The 26,684-nt window shown below is 45.5% G+C and overlaps 1 protein-coding gene across 2 annotated transcripts in view; it reads right to left on the bottom strand.

The window, feature by feature from the left end:
* Window positions 1–3,588: 3,588 nt before the first annotated feature.
* LOC119179921 (uncharacterized) overlaps window positions 3,589–26,684 on the bottom strand; it is a 77,816-nt gene continuing 54,720 nt past the window's right edge. For both annotated transcript variants that reach the window (XM_075869588.1, XM_075869589.1), the window contains 2 exons: window positions 23,629–24,310; window positions 3,589–3,789 (listed from right to left, as the gene is read on the bottom strand). In XM_075869588.1, coding sequence (XP_075725703.1) covers window positions 3,776–3,789; window positions 23,629–24,310 — 696 coding nt within the window. In that variant the 3' untranslated portion in view covers window positions 3,589–3,775. The remainder of the gene's footprint in view (window positions 3,790–23,628; window positions 24,311–26,684) is intronic.

Genomic DNA, 26,684 nt, shown 5'->3' with positions numbered 1-26,684 from the left:
GTTGTGAGTACTCACTCGCTCGTACATTGAAATCCAGTCGTCAACGTCCTTGTCTTCTGTGCCTGAGAAAACAGGGGGATCTGCAGACGCAGAGAACGAGCGCAGAGAACAGCAGGCGGTGCCGGTGGAGTAGTTGGAGCGGCGCTTGCGTCGGTGGGCATAATGGATGGTAAAATACGATTCCGAAGCTCCAGGGTGATCGAAACCCAGCAAAATCCACCACATATAACGGGGTTCATTTGCAGTGCAGAACGCAGAAAGCGAAGCGGTCAGCAGCGTCCGGCCAAGCACAGCAAGCACGAGCTTATGCTGATGGCGATGCCCCTGATGCGCCGAGAAATGCCGCTGAAGCTCCTCTTCTTCACTACAATATGTATGTCATGACTGTCATTATTTACATTTCACAATGCTGCACATCTTGCAGTGTTTTTTTTTTTGCATGGCATTTTGGAAAAGTGGTATTGTACGGCATGATTGCATGGTGAACAGAAGCGACAGACCCAAACATGAAAATCATGACTACATGCCACGCTCCTGATGCGCCCGCAGCCGTTTCGCTATCGTCACTTATAACAAATTTGGTATTACAGTACCTGAATGGAGGACGAAGGTATGTAACTGGTGCAAAAATGATAATCATGAGATCTGTGTCCTGTAACAACATTACTACATGCCACGCTCATGAGATGCTGGTGGCTGTTTAGCTAGCTTCACTTATCCCAACTTTGGTGTAACTGACGTAAATAGATAATGAAGGTATGATACTGGTGCAAACATGATAAACGTGAGATGCGCGTCATGTAACAACATGACTACATACTACCCTCATGATGCGCTCAAATTGCGCTCGCAGCCGTTTCGCTAGCTTCAAGTGTACCAAACTCGGTATTACACGACGCGATTGGACGACATGATCAGCGAGACTTCCAAACATGATAATCCCGACATGCGTGTTGTCTAACAACATGACTACATATGCTTCACTGATGATGCGCTTGCGGCCGTTTTGCTAGCTTCACCCAGCCAAATTTGGTATTACGTGACGCCATTGAATGACGAAGGTATGTGACTGGTGCTAACATAATAATCATGAGATGCCTGTCATAGGAGAACATGACTACATACCACAGTCAAGGCGCCAAGACATTTCGGGATGATGCGTTTGCGTGCTCACCGGCGTTCATTTTGACGCGTCACGCCGGCGTTGTGACGCCAGGCGCTGGTCCTGCCATGTACTCGCAGGTGCTTGGCGTGGTGCGTCGCTTTGATGCATGCACGTTTAATCACGTCTGGCGTCCCTCCGTCACAAAAAGATATAGATGCAGTGTTGTCTGGTTAATGCAACGGCGCGTCCGTCGGCGCAAGGCGCGAAACCGATGGACGCTGATCGCACTGGTCACGCCTGGCGTCAGACTATGGAGTGCTCGCTTTTTGCTAACGCTGCGCCTTTGTGCCCAGCGTGCGCGCACGTCAATGCTACATTGGAGTATATTGGGTCCTTCATGATGTGCTTGCAACCGTTTTGCCAGCTCTACATATACCAAATTTGGTGTTACGTGACGTCACGGGATGACAAAATATATGCCTGGTGCAAACATGATAATCATGACATGCGTGTCATGTAAGAACATGGAAACAGACCACGCTCTTAGCGTGTTCACGGCCGTTTCGCCAGCTCCAGATATACTAAATTTGGTATCACGTGACGTTAGTAGATGATAAGGGTATACGACAAATCCCAACATCAAAATTATGACACGAAAACCATGTACGGCATTATTTCACCTCGCAAGGTTCTGCTGAATTTAAAGTGACGTATCAACATTTTTCAATTGTGCTCCGCATATCATCGATTTCACTGTACGTGGGATCTGCCAATTTTTTATTCAAACTCATGGCAAAGCCTTCACGCTCATGCCTATGTCCATTCACTGATCGCTACTCACTCACGTTCCTACTGACGTCTATTCACCCGTACTGGTACTGAAGTCCGTAATCATGGCGTGTCTGATTTATAGAAACTCCCTCCCCTTTATACTCACGACTACTCCTAAAAATTCGCACGGACATACGTTTGCATTGAATCTTACTGAATTCTTTTGATAGTCACTCTCCTTCATATCCTCGCCGGAGGGCAACATTCGTTTTAACTCGCATTCAAGTTCACGTCCACACGCACTCATCAGTACTCTCTCAGGTTAATACTCACTGCTTCTCACACTAATAAATATTCATTCACACTGATAATCATCACTATCCACAAAGTACACGAATTAACACTCATTTGAAGCCATGAGGGTAAGTGAGTGTACTCTCGAATGTGGTGTGTGCGCCAAAAAGCAAGCGCACGTGTGTGTGCGATGGTGAAAGAAGAAGATAAGGACGCTGAGGTGCGCGCTCAGGAGGTGTGGACACGGCGAGTGAAGTAACTAAGAAGAAAAAGGTAGGGGCAGACTCTGTGTGTCATTCGATACAGTAGCATGAGTGGACCCAAGTGTCGTGCCCCAGTGTTGCGGTACACGTGGGGAGGCTGCGGGCATCATGTGGCTGTGAACACTTCAAAAGCGCAAGCATAAAGCTCTCTCTCCAGTTGCCAGGAACCCGTTAAAACTACCCTGAATCTGCCCTTTCACCCCTAAGCACCTCTAGTCGTCACCATGCCCCAGTGCTGTTCCTCACCCAACCCAAAGTAGACGCAAGTGAGTCAGCATGTGTCAGGTGAGAGCTCATGACTTTTGGGAACACTAATGCGCTAACTCATGCTTTCTTTCTGCGTTTGTGTCGCTTGCTTAAGTGTGTAGGCTCCTTGTGTGTGGAAAGTGTTGTTTCCAAACCTTTAACTAGCCCCGCCGATTCCTGGCATTATGGGGGTTTATCCTTTAAATTCGAAGAACCATGAATTCTATTAAAATCAGTGAGGAGGCCGAACTAGACTTCCTAAAGTTCACTTCAAACAAGCCTTACCAGTTCACTCGCAAACGTTAGCACCATGCATTGCTTGAATAGTAAATGAGTTACATAAAATTGAATCACTTTTCTACGTAGTAAGGAGAAGTAGGAGGAACCTTAAAATTTTTAAGCTAAAATTTTTGGCACGAGTCTTACTGAATCCAGTCTATGTACGTTTTTTGTGCATGCACATACTTAACCCGATATAATCATAGCTAAAAATTAAGCGAAAATTCGGTCATTACCTTCGCAAACGTTCAATATTGCCTACTACTTTGATTTCGATATGATACTTTCTAATACTCAGTGTTATTCTAATAATGCGCTGATTCACAGTGCTCGAAATTTAAAATTTCAACAGATAGTGAAATAATTTATTGTTACTTGTGCTGACTACTTATCATGTCTAGAGACTGTGTTTCTAAGTCGCACAGTTCCTGTCTATGTTATCAGGTTAACTAGCTTGAATGTAAAGACATCTCCATTTGTTTATGTTTCTGATGTTTTGGCTCAGAAAATATGTCTTTATCTGAGAATTTTCGTAAACCGTTTTCAAAGTTTCACTCATTATAGCTTGTCAACTAAGACGGCCTACACTATTGTGAAATTATTGGTGATAAAAGTTTGAAATGGTCACAGTAAAGAAATATCCAGCACATCAGTTTAATGCAGACACATACATCACTTCACATGTAGTTTCCATATAAGCCACTAATAATATTTCCAGCAATCAATAAGGACATCCCATGGATCACAAGTTTCTTGGCCATTGCATCTGCCTAATTCGCATGTGTAATTGACGCCAGATTTCAAGTGATGCCAAGCGTCAGGAGGAGCGGTCTGCAAAAAAATGAAAAAAAAATACGTTGATCTAAACGAAGATGTAGGACGCTACGAAGGTAGCTTCTTGTTCTTGCTCAGAATTAATTCTTCTACACACTCTTACACTCACGCATGATTATCAAAATACAAGTCTCAAAAGAAAAATGAAGTAGAGCTCCATCACCGTTATTTATAACAGCCGATCTGTTGAATTGTGCAGTTGCACCACTTGTGGACCACACAAAAGTGCCGAAGCAGGCGATAGCAAAGCTAAGAAAGGAGGATGGCAAAGTTGAGCTATGCATTGTACAAGTAAAAGATGAAAGGAAACTAAGAGATTAAAAGGAGAAGTGAAGGTGACGAGGAGTGTAGGGAATGTTGGGTAACGAAAAGAAGGAGTAATTTATGGTAAATCATGGCATACGCATTCACTATAGCCTATAGTAAGTGGTTAGAAAAGTGAAGGTCAAGATTGTTGGGAAGGTAAAGAGGAGAAAGAGGACTAAACATTACGGTAGCTTCACTCTACAGAAGCCAAACCAGAAGGAAATTCTCAGAAGGGCCACGTTCTTTACTTATCTTGACTTTTCTTGTTCTTTTGACTTTCCGCGTCCTTTTTTATTCTTTCGTTTTTCTCCTATTTCGCTTTTTTTCTGCAGAGAAAAGCACCGTCGTGCATAGTATATCGCAGAGGGTGAGCAGGGTTACGAGTAAAGAGCTGCATAGAAGGAAAGTTAATGTATTTGATTGACTGATATGTGGGGTTCAGCATCCCAAAACCACCATATGATTTTTATGGACGCCGTATCGGAGGGCTCCGAAAATTTCGACCACCTGGGGATTTTAACGTGCACCCAAATGTGAGCCTGCGCATCTACAGATTTTTCGCCTGCATCGAAAATGCAGCCGACGCAGCCGAGATTCAATCCCGCGACCAGCGAGTCAGCAGCCTAGTACCTCAGCCACAAGACTACCGCAGCGGGGCGAAGAATAGCGTAGCCACGTGTAATGTTGTCACTGGTCATAGTGCGGACTACTCTGTTTCGCCAGCTGTGTGCCTGCATTGCTATCAAGCGTTTTGTGTAGTGATATGTGGCGCTTTCGGATAAATGGTACAAATCACAATGTCTGTTCACTCTCTTACCCCTAGCTTGATTGTTGGGCTTGCGTGACGGAGAGAAAAGCGCACAAGCCCTTTCTTTTGTTTTTAGGGGCGAAGTGCTTTATGGCGTGGCTTGTGCGTCCACCGTTGTCGTTGTGCGTAACGTGTGGGCCATACCCGCATACCAGGGGCATACCCGCCCTTGGGCACATATCCGCATGTCCATCTGTTACAAAGCACGTAGCATTGTTCTCGCGCTCACTGTGTTAACAAAGTGCTGACAGCAAAAATGTGACACATACTCTCGTTTTGTCCTTGGATTGTCCGCTGGATGGCGGTATTTGTATATGATGAATATATGATAAAAACAAGCGAGACGGCGGTATTTGAAGACGCATGGACGGAGGGATGGACAAACATACAGATAGACAGACAGACGGTCAGACGGACACTCTGACGGACGGACGAACGTACGCATAGGCGGAGGCATGAATGGACGCACCAACGGGCGTGCGTATGAATGAACTGACACATGGATAGACGGACGCATGGACGAACGCACGAACAGGTGCACGTACAGACGGACGTATGCACGGACGGAAGCATGGACGTATTGATGAACGCTTTGCCCCACTCATTATTATTCATTTTATGAATATGCTGTTATTTTTGTGCCGCGAATGACGGCTGAAAGTTTCGCCAGGCCCAGCGAACTTGAGGAAGTGTTACTGTTTATAAGAGCGAAAAGAACAGAAAAGTGAGCCCCGTAAGTGTCTGCGTCAGGGTGCGACACCTCAACAGTAGCTCACAAGAGATGGGGGTGAGGAGGGATTAAAAGTATAGGAATAAAGGTATATATATAGAGAGAGAGATGCGCTGGGTCAGCGAGTGGGGACATATCGAAGGATAGGAGAGATAGGAAAAATTTAAATACGGTTGCAGGAATCCGAGGATGGGGCACCGCTTGCGATAGCTCTCATCAGCGTCAGGAGATGGCGTAGGGCAAGTCCAGTAGGTCAGAGATACGCTGTCGTCAAAGATCGTAGTCAGTAGGTGACGTAGGGCCAGCCCAGTCGGCCAGAACTACTCTGACGTCGTAAATCGCGAGGGCAAAACCGGTCGGCACGGAATCCAGCGAGCAAGTCTCCCGCTTGCGTCGGTTTGAAGGACCATGCGTGCTCGCAGCAGTTGCCTGGCGTCCTAAGAATTGTTTCAAGAGAGTGAGGTTGAGGTGATGTTCGCACTTATTAGCTTTCACAAGTTCTTAACCCGAAAGTATTAGATTCCAATGTCCGCCACGGCTCTACTGGCGCATTTACGTCAAATAGATGACGTTGTCTAATGTACACGCATATTGAGAAAAAAAAACGTGCACAGGCTCTACTACATGGGGGCGTCGAACCAACGACCTATTAAACTGCAGCGTACACAGCAGAGAACAGTGTACTTTACGTATATTTCATTACTTGTGATGGTGCTGCATGAAATTGGCGCATGTGGAGGCTGGTAAGTGTTTATGGAATGGCAAACGCTGTGAAGTGCAAGTGAAACAGCCTGTGGAGGACAGTCGCCACCTCCATTTCACATCCGACTTTCCTCACCTGATCAAACGCTTGAGAAACAGTCTGCTGAAGTGCCCTTTCAATACACCAGATGGACATGTAAATAGTAACCCAGCTATTTGGCCTAGTTCGAAACAATTCATCCTTGAAAAGTGCGAAGTAAACTGACGTCTGTGTAAGTAATTCTTCCATTTTCATATCAGACAAAGAGATATCACTATTATTTGCTATGTTGTCATTGTCTAGTCATTTCACGTGTATCACTAAGTGATTTGTTCACGTAACCTACGCAGTTCTGTTAGGTTAAGAAGCGTGAATTTTCATAAATTACACGATAGTTGTTAAAAAGCGCCCATCCTGTGTGTATGTAGTGTTTGTCCCTATGTTTCCTTCGCGCTACTTATTGGTGACGTGTGAGTGAGTGTTATGTTCACCTTCAGAAAAAATTCTGGCAGTAAGTTTAGTTACAATCAGTTTTTATGATGCTGTAGTCACATATATTTGTTTACTTAGCTTGTCCAGATTTCCCCTTTCAGGTTTCAATTGAACCCATCAGACGGGCTTTTAGTATTTACTGCAGTAGTGTGACACTTAAGGCCATGCGAGGCATTACAAAATGTCATATGCAACCAAATGCTTTCGAAAAAACAAGAGTTGCATTGGCATTTCAACTATTTGGGCAAAATATGCTGTAAGCTCTTCAACTCTGCAAAGCAGAAATTCAGGAAAAAACTTGAGTCATCGCAGCTACACAAGATTTTTTCAGGTATGCAGAGATCTATTGGGCACAAGCTAGCCAGTATTCGACAATGTATTTCTGAAAAAAATATATATAATTTGTCTAATATTATGCACATATCAGTTTAAAACTTTATGACAAAACATCTGTTGTAGTAAATGCTCCCAAACTAAATCTTCCCATTGGCACGTCTCTCTCTCTCTCTTTTTGCAGGAGGATTAACAACTTAATAGCAGCCATGACTTCACGGTTCCCGTCTAAAGCTTTGCGGCCATACTCATCTTCCCGCGATACTATTGCTGACTTTTAGAAATATTTGACCGCTTGGGAGCAGCATGCAGGTGGAGTCGGAGGTTTTATCAGCGTCACCAGCCACAGGTTTGCGGGGGACGCTGTCGAGCACGCTTGAACGTTTGTCATACCGGACCAAGATAGGATATGAATATATTATGACGTCGCGACTAAGTCAAGACTTCCTCAATAACTTGATCAGCATAGTACGCCAATCTTCTGGGTGCAACGACAACCCTACACCAACTCAGTTTCTTTTGACCATGAATTGTATGCCATTTTACAGCTGAGTGAAGACTGTAAGGCATGCGAATGCAGACCCATGTGCCTTAAGTGCACTACTGGAAACTGAAGAATGTTGCATTACTTAGGATACAGTGAGCACCGTTTGGGATAGAGTTGAGAGCTTCATTGATGCAGGAGATTTGCCTGCAGCAGAGACAGCCTTGTCATCATCTCGTGATCACAACCAGCATGTGGAAAGGAGTGATTCACAATTTATATACTATGTATCTGGCTATGCCACTGGTAAGTGCGTGAAAAAGACAAATTGTATTCTTTCCATGCAAGCCTTGACATTGTCGTCCACTGCAGAAAGTTCTGTCGTTACCTCGTATACACGACAGAAAGACCAGGGAGGGCTTCTTTACCCTACCACTACATTCTTCAATTTTGTGAAAATGCTCGAAAACTTGTTCACGGAGTGTTTCAGCAGGCAAGAACTGCATGCTGACAGTATAATGGATATACTTGCCCTACTGAGGTCAAGGTGCACTAGCACCGTTGGTCGTCTTAAACACGCCGCTGAACTTACAAGGAAGGTTTTCGGCTCCTATATTACTACATGGCTGCATTTTTTTGTGAAGGTAATCAACTCGGAACAGCGAAGCCGAAGAGAAGCAGCCAAGCACAGAAAAATAAGCAAGAATGTATGAGCCAATTATGCAGTCTGTAGAGTGTTCTCTCTAATGTTGTACTCTCGAATCAAGCTCTGTACTTGTTCTCCCCCAATAAGTAGGTGGGGCCAGATCTAAAAAGCTCCAGATGTGTGACCTGAATCAGGCCCAGCAGCACTGATATCTAAAGAGAATATAAGAAGAGAAGGCATCACACTTCAGACTTTCAAAAACATATTTCTTGATTACCATAAACACGCATTTCATTATCTTGAATTTGGCCTTGGTGTATAGTTATTGATGCTTCTGAAGTGCCTTGTATTTGGTTAGTAGATTGGGACTATTTCAAACAAAATGTATAGATATGTTTCGTTACGTGAATGGGTGAACAAAGGGTTCCCATTATGTGAATGTGTTGAACAAAAAGTTCACATTATTTGATGCCTCACCATTTTCGAACAAATAAATTCATAATAATTCTGGGGACTAAACAGTTCTCGGAGTTTTATTTCATTTGTTGGTATTTTGGGCGTAATTTTTATGCCAGTGCAGCCCCAAAGTGCACAATGTAAAAGTCAGGTTTGAAAATAAAGTGATTTCAAATTTACATAAAGCAATGCACCTGTCACAAAAAAGCTGTGCTCGAATGTATCCATTTTTATATAAACAGTTGGAATATATTGCTGGTTGAAATCTCAAGGTAGTAGTTTCCCACAAATAAAACGGGCGTTGTGGACACCCATTACTTTCAGGCAGCGCGTACTTTCTCGTGCATGTAAAGCATTTTCCCACGCGAAAAGCGCCTCGCTTTTTCGCAACTTCACTGGCGAGTTCCGTCAACGTGGGCCTGCATTCACCGCTAACCCCTGGCAAGCGTCGAGCGTGTGTTCAAGGAACATACAACATTCCAAAATGTCTGATATCGCTGTGCGTGAACAGGTGCGAACATCGTGTTCCTGTAATCTATAGACTCATTACATGAGTGACGAGCCATCAGTTAGTAGCGGCTCTGCGGGAGGCAGCCGCCAACATCTCTCGATCCAGCACTGACATCATAGCGGCAGCGTGCTGCCTTTGCATTTCTTAACGAGAAACGCGTATTGGCACAAATACTGGCGTATAGATAGCAAGAACTTGCGTACAACTACACACCCCGCTAAAATAACCCGCACCGTCCGCCTGCGTAGCCGCGAAACTCCGCATCGCCTTTTAAGAGGAAATGCTGGTGGCGCCACCCCCCGGCAACATGAGGTGCCTCAGACAGCGCATGCGTCTGAGCCCACTACCGCTATTTTAGTACACTGTAGACTTACGTCGCCTCTTGCGTGTCAGTGGGTGCCACCTCCACGGAGTGTGATTCGAGCGAGTGCGAAGGTCTTTTCGTTCTCTGCCTGCGACACAGTTACGGCACAGGGATGCTGCGAAGCACGAAGGAGTGTAAGAATTGTGACAGCTGTTCGCGCTTGTCCTGTGTATATTTTTGCATTCATTTCGTCAGCCTTTATTTCTGTTTACACAGCGCGCTCTACCTTTCGAGCTGTAACAGTTTTTCACGCTCGGGCTGTGTATGCTTATTTTGTGCATGTCTTTTGCTTTAGATACGCGCTGCACGTTTTCAGCTGCTGCTGCTTGCGGTTGTTCATGTGACTTTGTGATTTGTTGCAGTAGCATTCATCCATTTGGTCTTGAGGCAAAACTTTGTGAAATAAACGCTTAACTACATCTGTGACGCGTTTTGCTTTTGTGTTTTACCGACTACCATGAAGAGAGGTCAGCCACAATTCTTCAAAAAATAAATCAATACAACTTTCAGGAACTTTTCTTTTGGTAACTTTGCTTTTTTATTTTTATGTTGTGAATTCTATATCCGCAAAAGCAACGGAAGGCGGCAGTTCCTAGCGTTTGTCTCCGCTGCTTCTCTCCACCCACACAGTGCTGACCTGTACACTTTTTTATGTTGCACATTGTATTGGACCGTCCACTAGCCACTTTAGGCTATCGGTCCAAATAATCCCTGTAATTGCATATATCTATTTATGAAAATAAAGCTTCATTGATTGATTGATTGATTGATTGATATTCGAAATGACAACCAACAATATGTGGCATGCTGTAGGATTCAAGATGGCCCTTGGAAGAGGGTTGATCCATTTTTTTAGTATAGTAACAGATAGTGCAGCGGTCGTATTGGACATGCTATTTTCTTAAAATAAAGTCTTCAGCTGAACTGAAATGTATATGAGACCATGATGCTTCCTTACACCATGAAAGTGCCCCACTTGATTATTTGCCGCGGTGTCATAGGTTGTGTTTAAGCTTCGTTAGCATGCATTAACCAAGCTTCGCGAATTTCTGTCTGGGCTACAGCGGACTGCACGAACTAGAATGGACGTGTGAACTGAACGACACTCTGAAGTCGTATGTAGCGCGCCTGCTGATAGATTTACCACCACCAGCGAGTGACGTCTTGTCACTGCTGCACAGGAGAAAATGTTTAACGTCGTGATGGTTTGCACAATAAATGCGCCGTCCCCATTAATTGTGCTCTCAAAGACATAGACTTGCTTTTTCAAGGGAACACATAATTTAAAATCGAGTTAAATAGTGCTTGTGTCACAACCAAACCCAAACTTTAGTCATGGGCTATTTACTGCTCTCGGATGTTGCAGGTTTGCTTAGCGTGATCGAAATATGAATATCAGGAAAAATACACACTACGCTTTTTGCGACTTCAAAATTGCGAAAATTCGTCGAAGAACAATATTGTTTTAAAGGCACCGGTATTTCAGGAGAAGTAAGCAGGAATGCGTTGACCGTAGCCAACTGCACGTTTCATTGTCTTAACCATTTCACTTCACTGTTCAAGTTCGAGCGTGTTGTCGGCATGCGGCGCTCCAATATAATCACAGTAATTGCCCTTCATGCAATGCACAAGAAAAACTATGCTTTTTCTACCTCGTTGAAGCGTTATACACATAAGTACAATGAACGTGACTTACAAGCATGAAGCAACGATAATGCGCAAAGAGCTGTGAAGTGTCACTCACTCCACCTGAGTTAGCAGCTGACCATTCACCGTCAATATCAATCCCGGTGCGTTCACAGTCATCTACGGTCAGCAAAAAGTCCTCGTCGTCAAGATGCTGTCTTCCAACGTCACTGCTGCAGTTATTCTGTGAAATTTTCTCCGCCGTATAACATCATCAAACCAGCAACACTGCGTCACGACGTACACTGTTCGCGAAGAACATTTTGCCAAGCTGTCAACATGCAAATCGCTTGCAGTGTGCTGCCAACTTTAATCAAAAGTACAAAAACAAGTGGTGAATTACTGGCCATTTTGAGACTGACGAGCAAATCTAAAGCCCGCTTGACTTTTTGAGTACAATGTTACGGAGTTAATGCATAACAAAGGCACTGACGAATGCCATATACAAGTAAGAAGAGATCAGTTTCGCTAAAAATAGGACAGGCGATAACTTTTAGCTAATATACGTCGCTTCTGAAAACCTCGCGAAGCTCATATGTGTACTCTGTGGGCCATGTCTGTGGGCTATCATTGAAAGCGTGAGTAGCCACGTATTTTAACAAAAACTCCGCGTGTCGGAAGAATTAATGAAAGTTATTATGTCACGAAAGGCGTGATTCGTTTACTGATACCGGAAAAATGCGAAGTGATAGCGTTCGTTCCTGACTAACGCGTTAACACTGAAACTAGCACAGTCGAACATGGGAGCGTCTGTCTACTGGCCATCAATGAGAGGACGCTTCTGAATTCCACTTGGCGTCGTGACAGTCTAGGGGCGTTGCAAATTACAAGTTGCCTAATGCTCACTTATCTCGCTCTGTTGGCGTGCGAACTAATAGAGCAATGAAGAGAGCAAGTTGTGGCGGGCATAGAACCGAAGCCACAGTCAACTATACACCAAGCAAGTCAACTTCGTCCTCAGCGAAGATGACCAAAACTGGCGACGCACGATATTTGCGGCTCTGCGTGGTGTTAAGCCAGCAATTTCCTGTTCCGCGAAAGTTGTTCAGGTTTTCTAGTGGAATAATTGGGTACAAATGTTAGGACTCTTTATTTGAGAACCTAATGATTTTGCACGAGTACATGAGCAAACCCAGTCCTCTGCAAGTCGGACGGGACTGACAAGGGCAGTGCCGCTACACTTGTACCTTCAAAACAGCAATTGACCATCCCCTATTCTTTTCAGGATTGCGTCCCTGCCAGACGTATCACAAAAATGTGGAGCCAGCTCATTGACAGTATTTCAGGTACAGTTAGTACAACAATCCTACATGGGACGAAACATTAGCAGAACAACACGCACGCCTTCGAAGTGTTTTTCAAGCGGCCAGTGAGGCCAGCCTGACGCTTAACGTTACCGAATAGAGTTTACACAAACTTAAAACGACTTTCTCGGGGACGTTCTTAATTGCGATGGCATATGGCCGAATGCGGTGCCTAGCGCATTCATCGGTGAACCGACGCTCCAAACAACCTAGACGGTAGTCCATGGAATGTTCGATGCTGCGTGATACTCCAGAAAATAGCTGCCAAACCTGACCGAAAACACAAAGCTTTGGGGCAGTTTCATCAGGAACGACACGATGTTTCAATGAACTGAAATCTACAATATAATCCGAATAGATATGCCATATGCTAAGCCAGGGGCCGGTTCTCACTATGTTTCACTAAGCGGGAGAAACTAAAATAACAGCTGATGCATCAAAACGTTGATAGGGGCAGCCACTCTCCAGCAAAAACGGGATAAGTGGTGACCTATAGCCTATGCTTCACGTGTTATGATAAATACCAAGTACGTGCGGTCATAAAAATAAAACAAGCCTAGGCAATCACCATTGCATGAAATAAACACATCTCAGTGTGCATGGTCCCCAAGTTATTATTGAGACAGACAACCTGCACTGATATCCATTGAATCCAAAAGAATCTGAGATATGGCACCAAGACTTGAACACTTCTTCCTTGATTTCATAACATACAAATGTGAACTTCCAATGATTCCAACGAAGCAGCTGGTCTTGGACGACATGATGTCCAGACAATCGCATTGAAGTAACGAGTAGTATGAAGGCTCAACGGCAGATTTCCGTGTCAATGCAGGCGCTGTTATACTGCAGGTGGTGACCATTAAGACCTTGAACCGCATCGCAGCAGAGACTGCAAAAAATTGTAACTGCAGGCCGTTAGTCACCACGTTGTAGAAAAGGGAGGCGATAGTCCTAAAGGTACAATGAAGCCGTTCGCTTCATAATTAGTTAAAGAGGTAAAAAGTGGTAGGCCCGGAATTCATGAGAACATAAATGCCTAAACGCATCCATGAACGATATTTGGGTCTAAACAAAAGTAAAGCTCTAAGAGCACGCAGCTTGGTATTTCGGCTCGGATATAGTAATTTCGATTACAATATGCTATAAATCTGCAGCTCATGCTGAAAGCACGCATACACCCAACCAAGCAAATCACTCATTTCGAGGCCAATGCTGCCTCACGCGTGGTAGCGGGTGGGTGTTAACACTTTCCAGTACGTGTAATTTGTTATTTGTGTGTATTTGGTCCTTTGAACAATTTGTGAGAAGTGCAGCACTTGAGTAACAAAACGGCAAAGACCACCATTTCCAAACTGAGTGCTATTTTATCTATATACAGGTTACCAGTACAAGTGTGTACGGGCAATGGGCCACAATTTTTTTCTCGTGAATGTTTCCTTTTACTCTCCAGGTACGATTTCCACTATGTCGCATCAAACCCCGGATTTCCTGCTCCAAGGGTCTTGCCGAGCAAGGCGTGCACCGTCTGCAGACAAGGAAAACATTTTTTAACAAGATGTTAGCAACCCAAATCGATCTCTGCCTGGGTTTTGTGGCCTATCATAACTGCTTCTCTTGAAGATGGTCTGTCGCCAGCAGAACCCCTGTCGGAAGAGTACGTCGCTGTCTCCTCCCATATGTCGCTCAAAAACGCTGCTCCTGAGTTTTCAAGTGAAACTCACTGGCCGCGTGGAGGGAGAGTTAGTCGCCGCTTAGGGAGGGTGTAGTAGTACAGGTTAGAAACAACCAGTGAACACGAAGAGCTCAGGTAATTGGAAAGTTTGCAGCGCGGTTCTACCAGGTAGAGACAGAGGACAGCCAGCTGATGCGTCGCAGTCGGCAGCAACTGCTCCGGACACGTCGACCACTCGGGCTTCATATGCAACTAAAAGCACTGACTTGCATATTGAGGACACTGCAAAGAGAACCGAGCTTTTGCAAAATGGTTCGGCTGGTACTGCTGTTTCCACCTGTGACAGTAAGCACGTCAAAAACAATACTGGCTCGAGCTCGTCCATCATTAGTGCGTTCAACCAGTAAACCATGTACGCTGCACTATGATGAGAAATTTCGCCAATTGTGTTCAATTTTTCTACAGTGCTACTTCGTTTGTGTATCGCTAGTGTACTATCCAACTGCATACTGCGCATGCGTATCAGCCAGGGTGTCTTTATAAGCACAAGCATTAGCTCAATGAATGTTCTTAGAATAGAGTCCAAGGTGAATGACACTTTTCTGACCGCTATTTTATGCTTGAAACCACCTTCCCGCCGACCAACTTTCTACCTCCTATAAACAACGCCTTGGTGGCGCAGCTCCGCTGTTCACGAACCTTCTCGCCCGACAAAATCAAGCCTGCCAGGCGCAGCGCCTCAATGAATCAGGTGCACCCAGCGTGAACGAGCCCTCTTTTGCCGACAGACATTTTTCATTGTGAGGTATTTAAAGCACATCCTCATCCCGCGCCGTAAACATATAGCAGACGATTGCAGACAGACAGAAAGGGCGGCAACCATTGTCAATCGCTGTGGACGTGCAAGGCCACGTGTGAGACATGCAGGGATATCAGCCTTTAAAAAAATTTGCTCCACATATTTATAGTTGCGCGATGCCCCCCCCCCAACAACCCACCTTATCAGACAAGAGCTATGCCCGCAAGACACATCATATGGTTATGCGGCCTGCAAGCTGAGCCGCGCATAAGAACAAGCACATTCCGAATTGCCTGACAAGCTCCATGTATAGAGGAATCGCGAAAGCCTATCAATTAACTCTGAGACCCTTTAGCACGCATCGCGAGAGCAAATACTGCGCAAATGGATGGTTACCGTGCGCTCGTCCGAACCAAGCAATCATATACAACCACCACAACCAAAACCTCACAGACTTGCCCACCCGTACTACGCCCCTCCGTGAGCCAAGAATGCCAGAATTACTTTGCCAATACAGTTGTAGCAAATGCGCAGTCCTGCAGCAATAGAAGCCCCTGTTTTGGGAATGCCTTGCCAGGCCTCAGAAACTCGGCGCTATTGTTGGTTTCAAAAAACATGCATTCTAGTTGGAGTTGCCGGGCATCCGGTTTAGTAGAACGAGGTGAATGTGAGCGTTCGAATTTATTGGCTTTCACAAGTCTTTACAAATGAAAAATTGGTATCACTGTAAAAATGTTCTAGTTTGTTTATGTCTTTTTTATTCTTGATTTCGTAAATTTAAATCAGACCAAGTGCGGAAACTGATATATTAACGTTTATAGTGATCGCATCCGCTCCTTCTCGCCCTTTTTTTAGTGATAATAATATTTAGATCACGCTCAGTTACCTCGCTAGGTTCACGTGTGAACTACGTGAACGACAAAAACAGCAAGGTGTGGCGGACAGAGAACGGAAGTCCCAGTGACGTACGCCGCACAAGTCAACCACGCATTCGTCGAAGATAGCTTATTCAATCAACACAGGCTTTCCGCGGCTCTGCGGTGTGCTAACCAGGGGATTTCTAGTTCTGCGAAGATTTTTCAGCGTTTCCTGAAACCAATGGGTGAGTACAGGGATTTGTACCAATCGTTTGAGCATGTATCAATTTCGCATGAGTGTATAAGAGTCAACCCAGTTCTCTCTGCAAGCCTGACTGGTCTGACAGAAGTGCAGCGTCACTTGACTAATTGTTGGAGACGGCGGCCAAGCTCACGTCATAAAAATGCATTTATCAAAAGGCTGGCTGCGCTACAGAGTTATGGCTCTCTTTTACTTTTGAAGTGTAGTTCATATGATGGCAATTTAATATTAGCTGCTTCCTGCTCATAAAATGTTTTTAGCCGGGCTTTCTAAATTTGTGACACTTTAGTACTAATTGTGTACCCAAATACAGGTGATAGCCTAAATGCTTTTAGAACTTATTATACAATGTCAATGGAGTCAGCGTTTTGACAAGTGAACTTTTCTTCGTCAAGGCAAGGTGCCCTCACGAAGACAATTCAACTTGCCGAAACACTGTTTCCAGCGAAGTTCTTTCTCCGTGCGTCAGAACTTCAGTCTTATTTGGTACTCAAGTTCTCTAAAAAAACTATGCGCGCCGTCATAACAAACGTGACTGAGTCAAATACGACGGGTCTAAGCTGCACTGGTTTATGAATTTCGCATTGGTTTGGATATCTGCGTTGAACATTTGCTCACTATGCCCGTATGTAAGTTGTAAGTTGAAGCTGCTTTTTTAGGCTGTCACTTTCACAATACACATATATATTGTTATTTGTACAAAACTTGTAATAAGAGAACGTTTCCTTTGTGTCGATTGTGTTTCATCTTGCTGAGCAATCAGTCAGATAAGCTTTCGCCTATTAAGAAAACACAAAAAAATCAACAAGAAAACGTTTCACAAACTTTTACTAACAGCCGCATCGCCCAAGAGGCCATCGAACCTGAAAAAGGCAAGAGTGAATTCCACTTGCATGCGAAGTAAGAAAAAAGGTTGTACATTTCGCTTGCATAAAAAGTGAGAAAAGAAAGCATGTAAACTCCCTAAACATCGGAGGTGCAGGAAGGTTCCGCCCACTGGCCATGCATTCTGCTTATCTGGTGCAATCAGAGTTCATTGACGTAAATCATGTTTACTCCTTCAAATAGTAGGATACGCGCTGGTATACTGACAACATGGTTTGACTGCAGCCAGTGCACGCCAATTTGATCGTCTACCCTTCCTTCCATATTCTTTGCAGAGCATTAACAAATGCGACAGCCGAACCAACAGCCGCATCTCGTTCCTTGCCGCAACAATAACCACCTCGACATAGTGTTGCGAATCGTGCCACTGCCACCACTTTTGGGTGTCGCGTACTTCAGCGGGCGGAAGCTTCTGTGTAGAGCTGCCCCACTGTAGGGGTCTGGTCACTAACGTACTCTGCTGGTGATCCACCAATCGCGTAATTGAGTCCAGGCTGCAACATCTACGTTTTCGGTGGAGGCTAACACGCTACAGGCCCATGTGCTCAGATTTGGGTGCACGTTAAGAAACCCCAGGTGTTCAAAATTTCCGGAGACCTAAACTATGACATAGTGATTTTATGGTTCATATGGTGGTTTTGGAGCATTGAACCCCACATATAATTAACCAATCTGTGCAGAGCTGAAAGACAGAGCAGCAAGGTGACATCGATGTACAGCATAAGTAACACTGGGGCCAACTGCTTAAAGAGCTCGCAATGCAGTGCGACGAGAAGCCAAGATTTTTGAGGACGCTGTCAGGTGCTCTTGATTGCTCTCGGATGCTGCTTTTCGTCGCGCCATTAGGTTCTTTTATAGACCCTGGGGAACCCTTGCGTCAGCAGCCTCCAATCAGGAACTGCCGCTGGTCGTGGGATGCGTTGCGCCCGTGGGCGAAAGGCTTGCCACACGTGGCGTAAGACGCACCGGACTAGATGTCGTGGATTGCCTCATCGGGCTAGAATCGTACCCGGGGGTGGAGGGAGACTGCCGCGCGCTGTGTAAAACACGCCGTTGCCGGTGATCGATTCAGCCTAGCTCGTCACCGGTATTGATACTACTTGCTTATTCAGAAGTAATAAAGTTCGGTTTAGACTCCAAGGAATAGCAGTACTCCTGCCGCTAGACAATGCACCGGAAAGACAAGCTGCTTCTACGTTACTCGGACATCGGGCGCGCTCGTTTCGCAGGTCCCTCCAGGTTTGCCTCCAGTGCCATGGGGAGGGTGTGGCTCTAAGCTCAGTTCCCTGATCAGATCACATTCTCAAAGAAAGATCCCAGCTCCGCTGGATTGTCAACAAAACTGGTCGACTAGCTTCGCTTGTCTCTCGTGATGATTTCGGTTTCAGCATTTACTGGTTCGGCAACATGTCAAGAACGGTTCGACAACAGACAACACACAATAAAGCAAGGGCCCTAGGTTGTCTGGCAGAACACCGGACACAATATAACACAATACACATACATATCTCCATATGCATCTATCTAAATTTATTTCCCTCTGTGTCAAGAAGCACATGTTGTACACAAAACTCCTAAAATCAGAACTCAAAATCTTTAACGTGCAACAACGCAGTGAAGTAGAATACAACATAAAGTTGGCCCCTTGAGTTCACTCAGGGTGGGAGCGCTCAGCTAAGACCACGGTGAGCACAACTTTTGCCCAGACTCCCCAGCGAAATACGCAAAGATGGAGAAGGTACTAACTAAAATGCACTGCTCCATGCGTCTGCGTTAGCGTTCAGCTTTTTTTTCTTGTAGCAGACGTTCAAGTTGTGCTGCTGGAGCATCGTGCTTAACCTGACTAACCAGCCACACTTAGGCGATGATACTTATGCGCTACCAGGAGGTTCTCATACTTGAGGCACCACTCGATGTAACAGCACCACTCGATGTAACTCACAATGGAACCAAAGAGTCTGAGCATCAGACTATCCTCTCTCACTCGAAGAAGCGCCGTCAGCGAGCCTCGACGTCTCTGGAACTCACTGCTCACACTGCTCCCCGTACTACCACTGCAACTATGGCTATGTCTGCCAACGTTGCCCCCCACCCTGCCAATGCACCCACAACGACTCAGACCACTCCAGCAGGGGTACTTGCCACTAAACACACCATGTGTCCTTTTCATCATTGTTGCTAGACTAAGGCACTGTTATTTGCCGGGTGCTTCTTTTTACCGCACCTCCCGCCTAGCCATTTCGTAAGCTATTGAGTGTTGTGCTGTGATGGTGCGGCTTCGTTGTGTGGACACGACAGTGGCCTCCACGTATGTGCGACGTGGACAGTGGTGGGGCGCCACCATGCTGCTACATCTCAAGGCTAGACTCATGTGAGAACATGAATACTCATCACATCAAGTGAGGAGTCGCACAAGATACCCTTGAGGAAGGAATTTGGTCGACGTTTTCCATCAACTTGGCCTACATGTTTTGAACACCGGATCTTTTACAGTCGTGAGCAGAGCAGCACGACCGTCAAGCTATACCATCGACGCCACTTTGGCCAGTGAAGAAGACCGCTACAATTGGGCGACGAAGCTTGACTGCTGGGGTTCAGACCACCTGCTTATTGTCATTCCACCTGTGGGCGCAAAGATCCCCAGGAGAAGCCTCTGCATTACAGTCGATTGGCGAGCTTTCTGAAGGTAGCTTCAAAACCTCTCAAAAGATCATAATTTCTTTATTCTGGTAGGAGCGGCAGTGCAGTTGAAACCATCCACTCCACGGTGCCAAACATCATCCTGTGCCTGACCTTCTCCACCTGAACTTACGGGCTGCAAGGCACAGGAGTGAGAGAAAGTACCCAAAGGCAGAAGATCCAACACACCACACATTCTTCAACCTTGTCGTTCTAGTGTGTCGGCGATATGACAACCATCGCAGGTGGCAAGCCTGGCAGGGCATCTGCCATGTCTCTGAGCTAGGCAAGAGGTGGCGCAAAAACATGGCACCTTCTACGATTCCTCGTCACTGAACCAATCGTGCACAACCTGTCATGGCGACTGCCAGCTGCTTGAACATTAGTGAACAAGAACTGGCAGAGGGGCTGGCCGATCACTTCAAAGAACTGCAATCAACCCATTCTGCAGCCCTCGCCACCACACCTGCCCTCAAGCCGCCACAAGGCGACCACCCTGCCTAGATGCCAGCCAGATTGCAGCTCTGTATTAGGAGCCCATTTTGGAGAACTAACGAAATGTTGCTCTTGCCAGAAGTGCCGTAGTTCCTTTGATGGTGACGGCATCAGATACCAGATGCTGTGCAACCTGGACGTAGCCTCACGACGACGCCTCTTGAGGACTCTCAGTGAAATCTGGCAGAGAAGCACGAGGCCTGGCTGACCGCTGTAATGGTGCCGAGCTGAAAACATAACCACCCTTGTGCCGCCATCACTTCCTACAGGTATGTCTCTCTTTCTTCCTTCCTTTCTTTTTTTCTTTCTTTCTTTCTCTTTATTTTTCAGATTGAAACAAAAACATTAGGTTATGAATGGTCTCCTGGACAAAAGTTGTGATCTAACAGCTTGACAAGGGCCCAGAAGACCAATTACATCGCAACAAGTGACAGCTAACAATTTTTGCACCAAAATGTACAAGTCACGATCGCAAACAGAAAACAATGTGTACAAAACAAATCATACAACACTAAACAAAAACAGAATACTCACGTTTATTTACAGAAAAAAATTTGAAATACTACGAGTGGAAGAAAAAAGCAGGAATAGTTCTCCGGTACTTCCGGCAATAAACTACACGAAACAATAATATCTACGCAATATAATAAAAGAAGAGCATCGTAGCTAACCTTTTACAAAGGTATACAGTGAGATGTAGTAAAGCAAGCAAAAATACTTGAAATGTATGAATACATTTGTAATTCAAAAATATTACACGTGATGTCTTTAGCACCAGTTTTAGTAAATGTTCATACTTGTTAAGAATGCATGGGAGGTTATACCTCAATTACTGAATTTTCTAGTCTGTGCGAAAGCGCGGTATAAGCCAGCCTCTTATATTCAGGCTATTGATTGCGTGACTGTTGCGTTGCAGTGCAGCAGTGAACTCAGTAAATTATTTAAATGAAGAAAAACGTATGTAAAATTATCGCTGGATCTGTAACTCATACATATATAGGATTTTATTTATACTATTTTGCGGAAATATGTGGAAGTCGGGAAAAACAACCAGTGTTATCAATATAATGGACAGCTTTCTTCTGAAAAAGCAATATTTATGTTGCGGTGAGTTCATCATCATCATCAGCCTGACTACGTCAACTGCAGGAAAAGGCGTCTTCCTTGTCCCGCCAGTCAACTCAGTCCTGTGCTTGCTGCTGTCAATTTATACCCGGAAACTTCTTAATTTCATTTGCCCACCTAACCTTCTCTCTCCCCTAACCCGCTTGCCTTCTCTGGAAGTTCAGCTAGTTATACGTAATGACCAGCGGTTATCCTGTCTACGTGCTACATGCCCGGTCCTTGTTCATTTAAGTTTTCTTGATTTCAACTGTGATATCATTAACATCGGTTTGTTCCGTAATCCAGCATACTCACTTCTTGTCTCTTATAGTTACACCTATCATTTCCCTTTCCAATGCTCGCTGCGTCGTCCTCAATTTAAGCTGAATCCTCTTTGTAAGACTCAAGGTTTCTGCTCCATAGCTACGTACTGGCAAGATGAAGCTGTGATATACCTTCCTCTTGAGGGATAGTGGCAATTTACCTGTCATGATTTTTAAGTGCTTGCCAAATGCTCTTCACCCTATTCTTATTCTTCTAGTTTTTCCAGTCTCGTGTTTCGGCTCCGCGGTTATTACCTGTCCTAAGTAGACATAGTCTTTTACAACTTCAAGTGCACTATTACCTTTCTCGACGCGCTGTTCTCTTCCAAGGTTGTTGCAGATTACTTTCGTTTACTGCAGATTAATTCTCTCCTATTGTAACTCCGTAATCATGAGTTGAAATTTGTCTCGTGAATTACTAAGCATTGCAAAGTCAACGGCGAAGCACAGGTTACTAAGGTACCCTCCAGCAACTCATATGCCTAACTGTTCCCATTCTAGGCCTCTGAAAACCTCCTGTTAGCACATGGTAAATAGCATTGGGGAGTTTGTATCCTCCTGCCTTAGACCCTTCTTGCTTGGTATTCTGTTTCTTTCTTTATGAAGCACTATGGTAGCAGTTGATGCCCTGTAGATTTCTTCCAGGATGTTTATATCAGCTTCGTCGACGCCCTGATTAGGCAGTATCTGCATGACTGCTGATATTTATACTGAATCAAACGCCTTGTCATATCTATGAAGACTATTTATAGGGGTTGGCTATGTTTTAAGCATTTCTTCATTGCTTGATTCATAGTATGAATATCATCGATTGTTGAGTAGCCTGTTCAAAATTCACCTTATTCCTGTCGTTGATTGAATTCTAATGTCTTAATGCTGTTAGCCTTTACATTTCTAAATAGCTTGTATACTACAGAAAGCAAGCGGATCGGCCTGTCATTCTTCAAGCCCTTGTGTCATCTCTTTCCTTATGTATTAGGATGATGTTAGCATTCTTCCAAGATTTTTGTACTCTACCCGTCAGAAGACACCTTGTAAACAGTGTCGCTAGTTTTTCTAACACATTCTGTCCTCCATCTTTCAGCAGATCTGACGTTACTTGATCCTCACCAGCAGCTTTGCCTCTTTGCATGCTCCCCAAGGCTTTTCTGACGTCTTCTATCATTACTTGCGGGGTGTCATATGGGTTACTGCTAGTTCTCATATTAAGGTCGTGGTTGTGCTGGCTACTGTGCAGATCTCTGTAAATTTCCTCTGCTAACTTTACTATCCTATCCATATCGGTAGTTACTTTGCCTCCCTTGTCTCTTAGTGCATACATCTGGTTTTTGCCTATCCCATGTTTACTCTTTACAGCTCTGAGGCTTCCTCTGTTCTTCAGAGCATGTTAAATTCTCTGTATGTTATACTTCTTGCATCAAATACCTTATGCTTATTATTGTTTTGAGTTGTAGTCTGCCAAACCAGACTGCATTAATTTATATGTGATTGAAACAAGGCGATATGTATATGCTGTCTTTTATTTGTTTGTGTAGGGAGAATTTCTCCACAACGCGACAAAGTACTCACTGTAGAAAAAGTTTCGTGCAGAAATGACTTACATGAGAGTCACAACCTAAATGAGATATAAATGTAACACGTAGAATTATTGCACTTAGAAAGTATATATTTCTTGGTGTGCACAAATAATAACTTCTTTAACGTTCACAATGTTGTTTCTAGCTCTAAAATATGTTACCTCTGTTTTATTCAGCTGAAATTCAACTTTATTTCATAGTGACGCTGATGTAATGCTACAAAAAAACTATTTCAATTTTCTACCACCTCATCTGTATCTGCACCCCAAAACAAGACCATTGCATCATGAGCATATATTAGAAATTTTACTGACTCACCTCTGCTGCCTGCAAGCTCGGGGGTGCCATAGCACTGGCTCGCTGAAACTGTATTGCAGGGGCAAAGGATTTTATACCAGAGCAGCAGACGGACTTCCGGCGCCACCGATACACAGCAGACTCGATCGTGGACGTCATCTCTACCTGGGAGGAGACCAGGAGCAACAGCAAAGTGGCCCTCCTTGTCCAGCTTGATGTGCAGAGTGCCTGTGACAGCCTGCCTCATATAGCCATAGAGAGTGCTATGGACACACTCGGCATCGTGGGCAGCCTCCATACCTTCATCAGTGCCTGTCTGACAGGACTGACTCTCTGATTTAGAGTTCGACGCGCACGCAGTGATCCAGAGCCAGTGGCAGCTGGCGTTCTGCAACCTTCTGTCCAGAGCCTCTTTTTGTTCGACCTGGGGCTTGCGGGGCTGCCGGCCGCGATGCGCGTTGAAAATCACTACCCCACGCCGGGCTCTTTGTAAGAAGACAATCTGGCATTGTAGGTTGAAGGGCCAAGGCGGAACTTCACGGCCATTATGTGCTCTGTACAATGCTCCTTCGATGCTGTCACCTCTTTCTTCAAGGAAATCGGACTGACCGTGTCGCCCACATAGAAAGCTGCACTGCTCGTTCACCCAAGAGCCGCTGCATGGAGGGCCATCTGAAGGCTTGTTCCCGTGACCGGCCAATCCCTAGGAGCAAGAGAGTGACGTACTGAGGGCTAAGGATCATCCACCGCCTCACTTACATATCAGCCGTCAAACTCGCCGCGTTCAAGGCTACTGGGGTCAAAACTGCTGTAGGCGAGCTGCTCAATGGGGGCAAAGGGTGCACCTCGCAGCAAGCCCTGAGGCTCTACGAGGAGCTGCAACGGTGGCTCAAACTTACGCACTGCCCCTGGTGAAGCTGGTGCCACACCAGATGGAGCAGCTACGCAAGGCTCTCAGAGGCGCTGCCCTCCTTCGCAGAGTGTGGAGCGGACCAGCGTCACGAATGGCACAGATCAGCGCTCTCTAGGACCTTTTATATCCAGCCCCCTGCATCACATAAGTAGCCTCTGGACGTACCATTGAGACTGGACAACCTCAGCAAAAGGCACACACCTGACTTGCGAGCTCCACCAGGCTGCTATGGCGAAACTCCATGACAGCTAAGGGGTACCTCCAGGTGTTTAAGGAGTGGTTCGTTTGGAACAGTCCCTATCGGGCCGCGGCTGCCTGCGTCACACTATCGACTGGTACAACTGTCAAGTGCCGATTTTCCTTTCACGCCAGTTCCACTGCAGCTGAATTGGCCCACCATCACTTGGCAGGCATTTACCTCCCTGCCGCGTTGCCCCAGCTGCCTGTGGTGATTCTGCGCGACTTCCGACTACCACTACAAGCGCTGCTCCAAACTGATAGAGCAGGCATGTCTGTGTCATTGCCGGACGCTATGCTAACCGACATTAAAAATATCTCTGTGCGCGTGTCCCTAACTGGCTTCTCTTGCACGTTGAAATAACTGGCAACGAGCAGGCTGACGCCACCGCTAAAGCAGCACACCCCTGCGACACGCTAGTCACCAAGAGAGTAGCACAGTCGAATAACTTCCGGCAGCTACTGCGGGTGGCAAGCGACAAACCTCCACCATCGCTTCCAGATACCAGTCTGAAAAGATGCGAGCGGTGGTTCTGGGTTGGCCTGCGTACCACCACCACCTGGTCTGCAGCACGCGTGTTTGCTGGTCGCTCTTCTTCACCTGCTTGCCGAAAGTGCGGCGATGACATGACGTTTTAGCATGTTCGCTTCTGCCCTGACGTGGGAACAAAGCGTTGCGCACTGGTGAGCCACTAGCGTCTGCTCAGTCTGCCTGCGATATAGATAGAAGACGCACTTTTTTTCACACGCTCGAAGACGCAAGCCCTCCGAGCCTTCTTCGAGTTCTGTGCGTCTGTGAACCTCTCCGCCTTATAGACGAACGCTTTTGCTTTGTTCTACAAAGTCTACTAAGGACGTTTTTTTGTCGTCTCTTTCACTTTTAAAGACGATAGAGTTTCTTGGGAGTCTTTGACGCAAAAAGTTGGGTCTGTCTGTTTGTCTCGCGGTCTGTCTGTCTGTCTGTCTCTAAATTTTTTTTTGTTTTTTCGCCCTTGACGGTACCTTAAACGGCACCAAAGTGGTCAAACGATACTCGAAACGGCCGACCTCATCCGTGGCACCCACCAATATTGCTCAAGATACAGCATTCATACTGGTGCGATTGTCAAGAAAAAAGCAATTATTGCGCATATCTGAGGCACCATGACAACACGTCGATATTCTCTATATGTGTCTCTTACTAGAAAAGGCATACATAAGTAATTATGAGGACCGTAGCGTTTACCACGTTGCCCTGACCCGGCAACGCTTTGCTAAGACGACACGGTGGTGGAACCTACCCATCGCCTTGCGTTTTACAACTTATTACCTCTCAGACGAGCGCGCAGGGCGTGCGCGCTTCGTTTTCCAAGATAACTGCCATATAGCGCTCACGTCTTACGTGTGACGTGACTTAATGCGCTCGTTCGGCTCCTCTGCTCGCTCGAGGCACTCTAACGCAGCACCTCCAGTAACCCATTCACCGATTTTATTGTGGAAAACATCAAGTCAATTTTTCCTACTCTCTCCAGACGCCAGACGATAGTATCGTCTTTCGACGACATTCGCAATGTAACATGCAGATACGGGGCCACCTTTTTTTTCTCCTGAGTCTTGTTCCTGTCGTTTTTACTTCCCGCTCCCCCTATCTCTAAACACATTGAGCCACACCCCAACTTTGGGAGGCCGAAAATAGCGTCCTTTTCATCTATTCCTCTTTTATTTACCTCGCTATTTCTCTCTTACAGACTGCAATCGGACCCGTGAGTGGAGGGAGCAAGCCGCGCATGCATAAGAGACGCCGTTGCTGGTGATTGCATTAGCCTGGCTCGCTCGCTGGTTTTGACGCTAGTTGCAATAGGCACCCGGCGTAGCAGTTTACGAGATCTGATGGTAACGCAAGAAAACACTGTCTAGCGAGTAGGCGCAGCAATACCGAATCTTCCAA

The sequence above is a fragment of the Rhipicephalus microplus genome, chromosome 7 (assembly GCF_043290135.1).
Source record: "Rhipicephalus microplus isolate Deutch F79 chromosome 7, USDA_Rmic, whole genome shotgun sequence".
Classification (NCBI taxonomy): Eukaryota; Metazoa; Arthropoda; class Arachnida; order Ixodida; family Ixodidae; genus Rhipicephalus; species Rhipicephalus microplus.
This window is presented reverse-complemented; position numbering and strand designations above follow the sequence as displayed.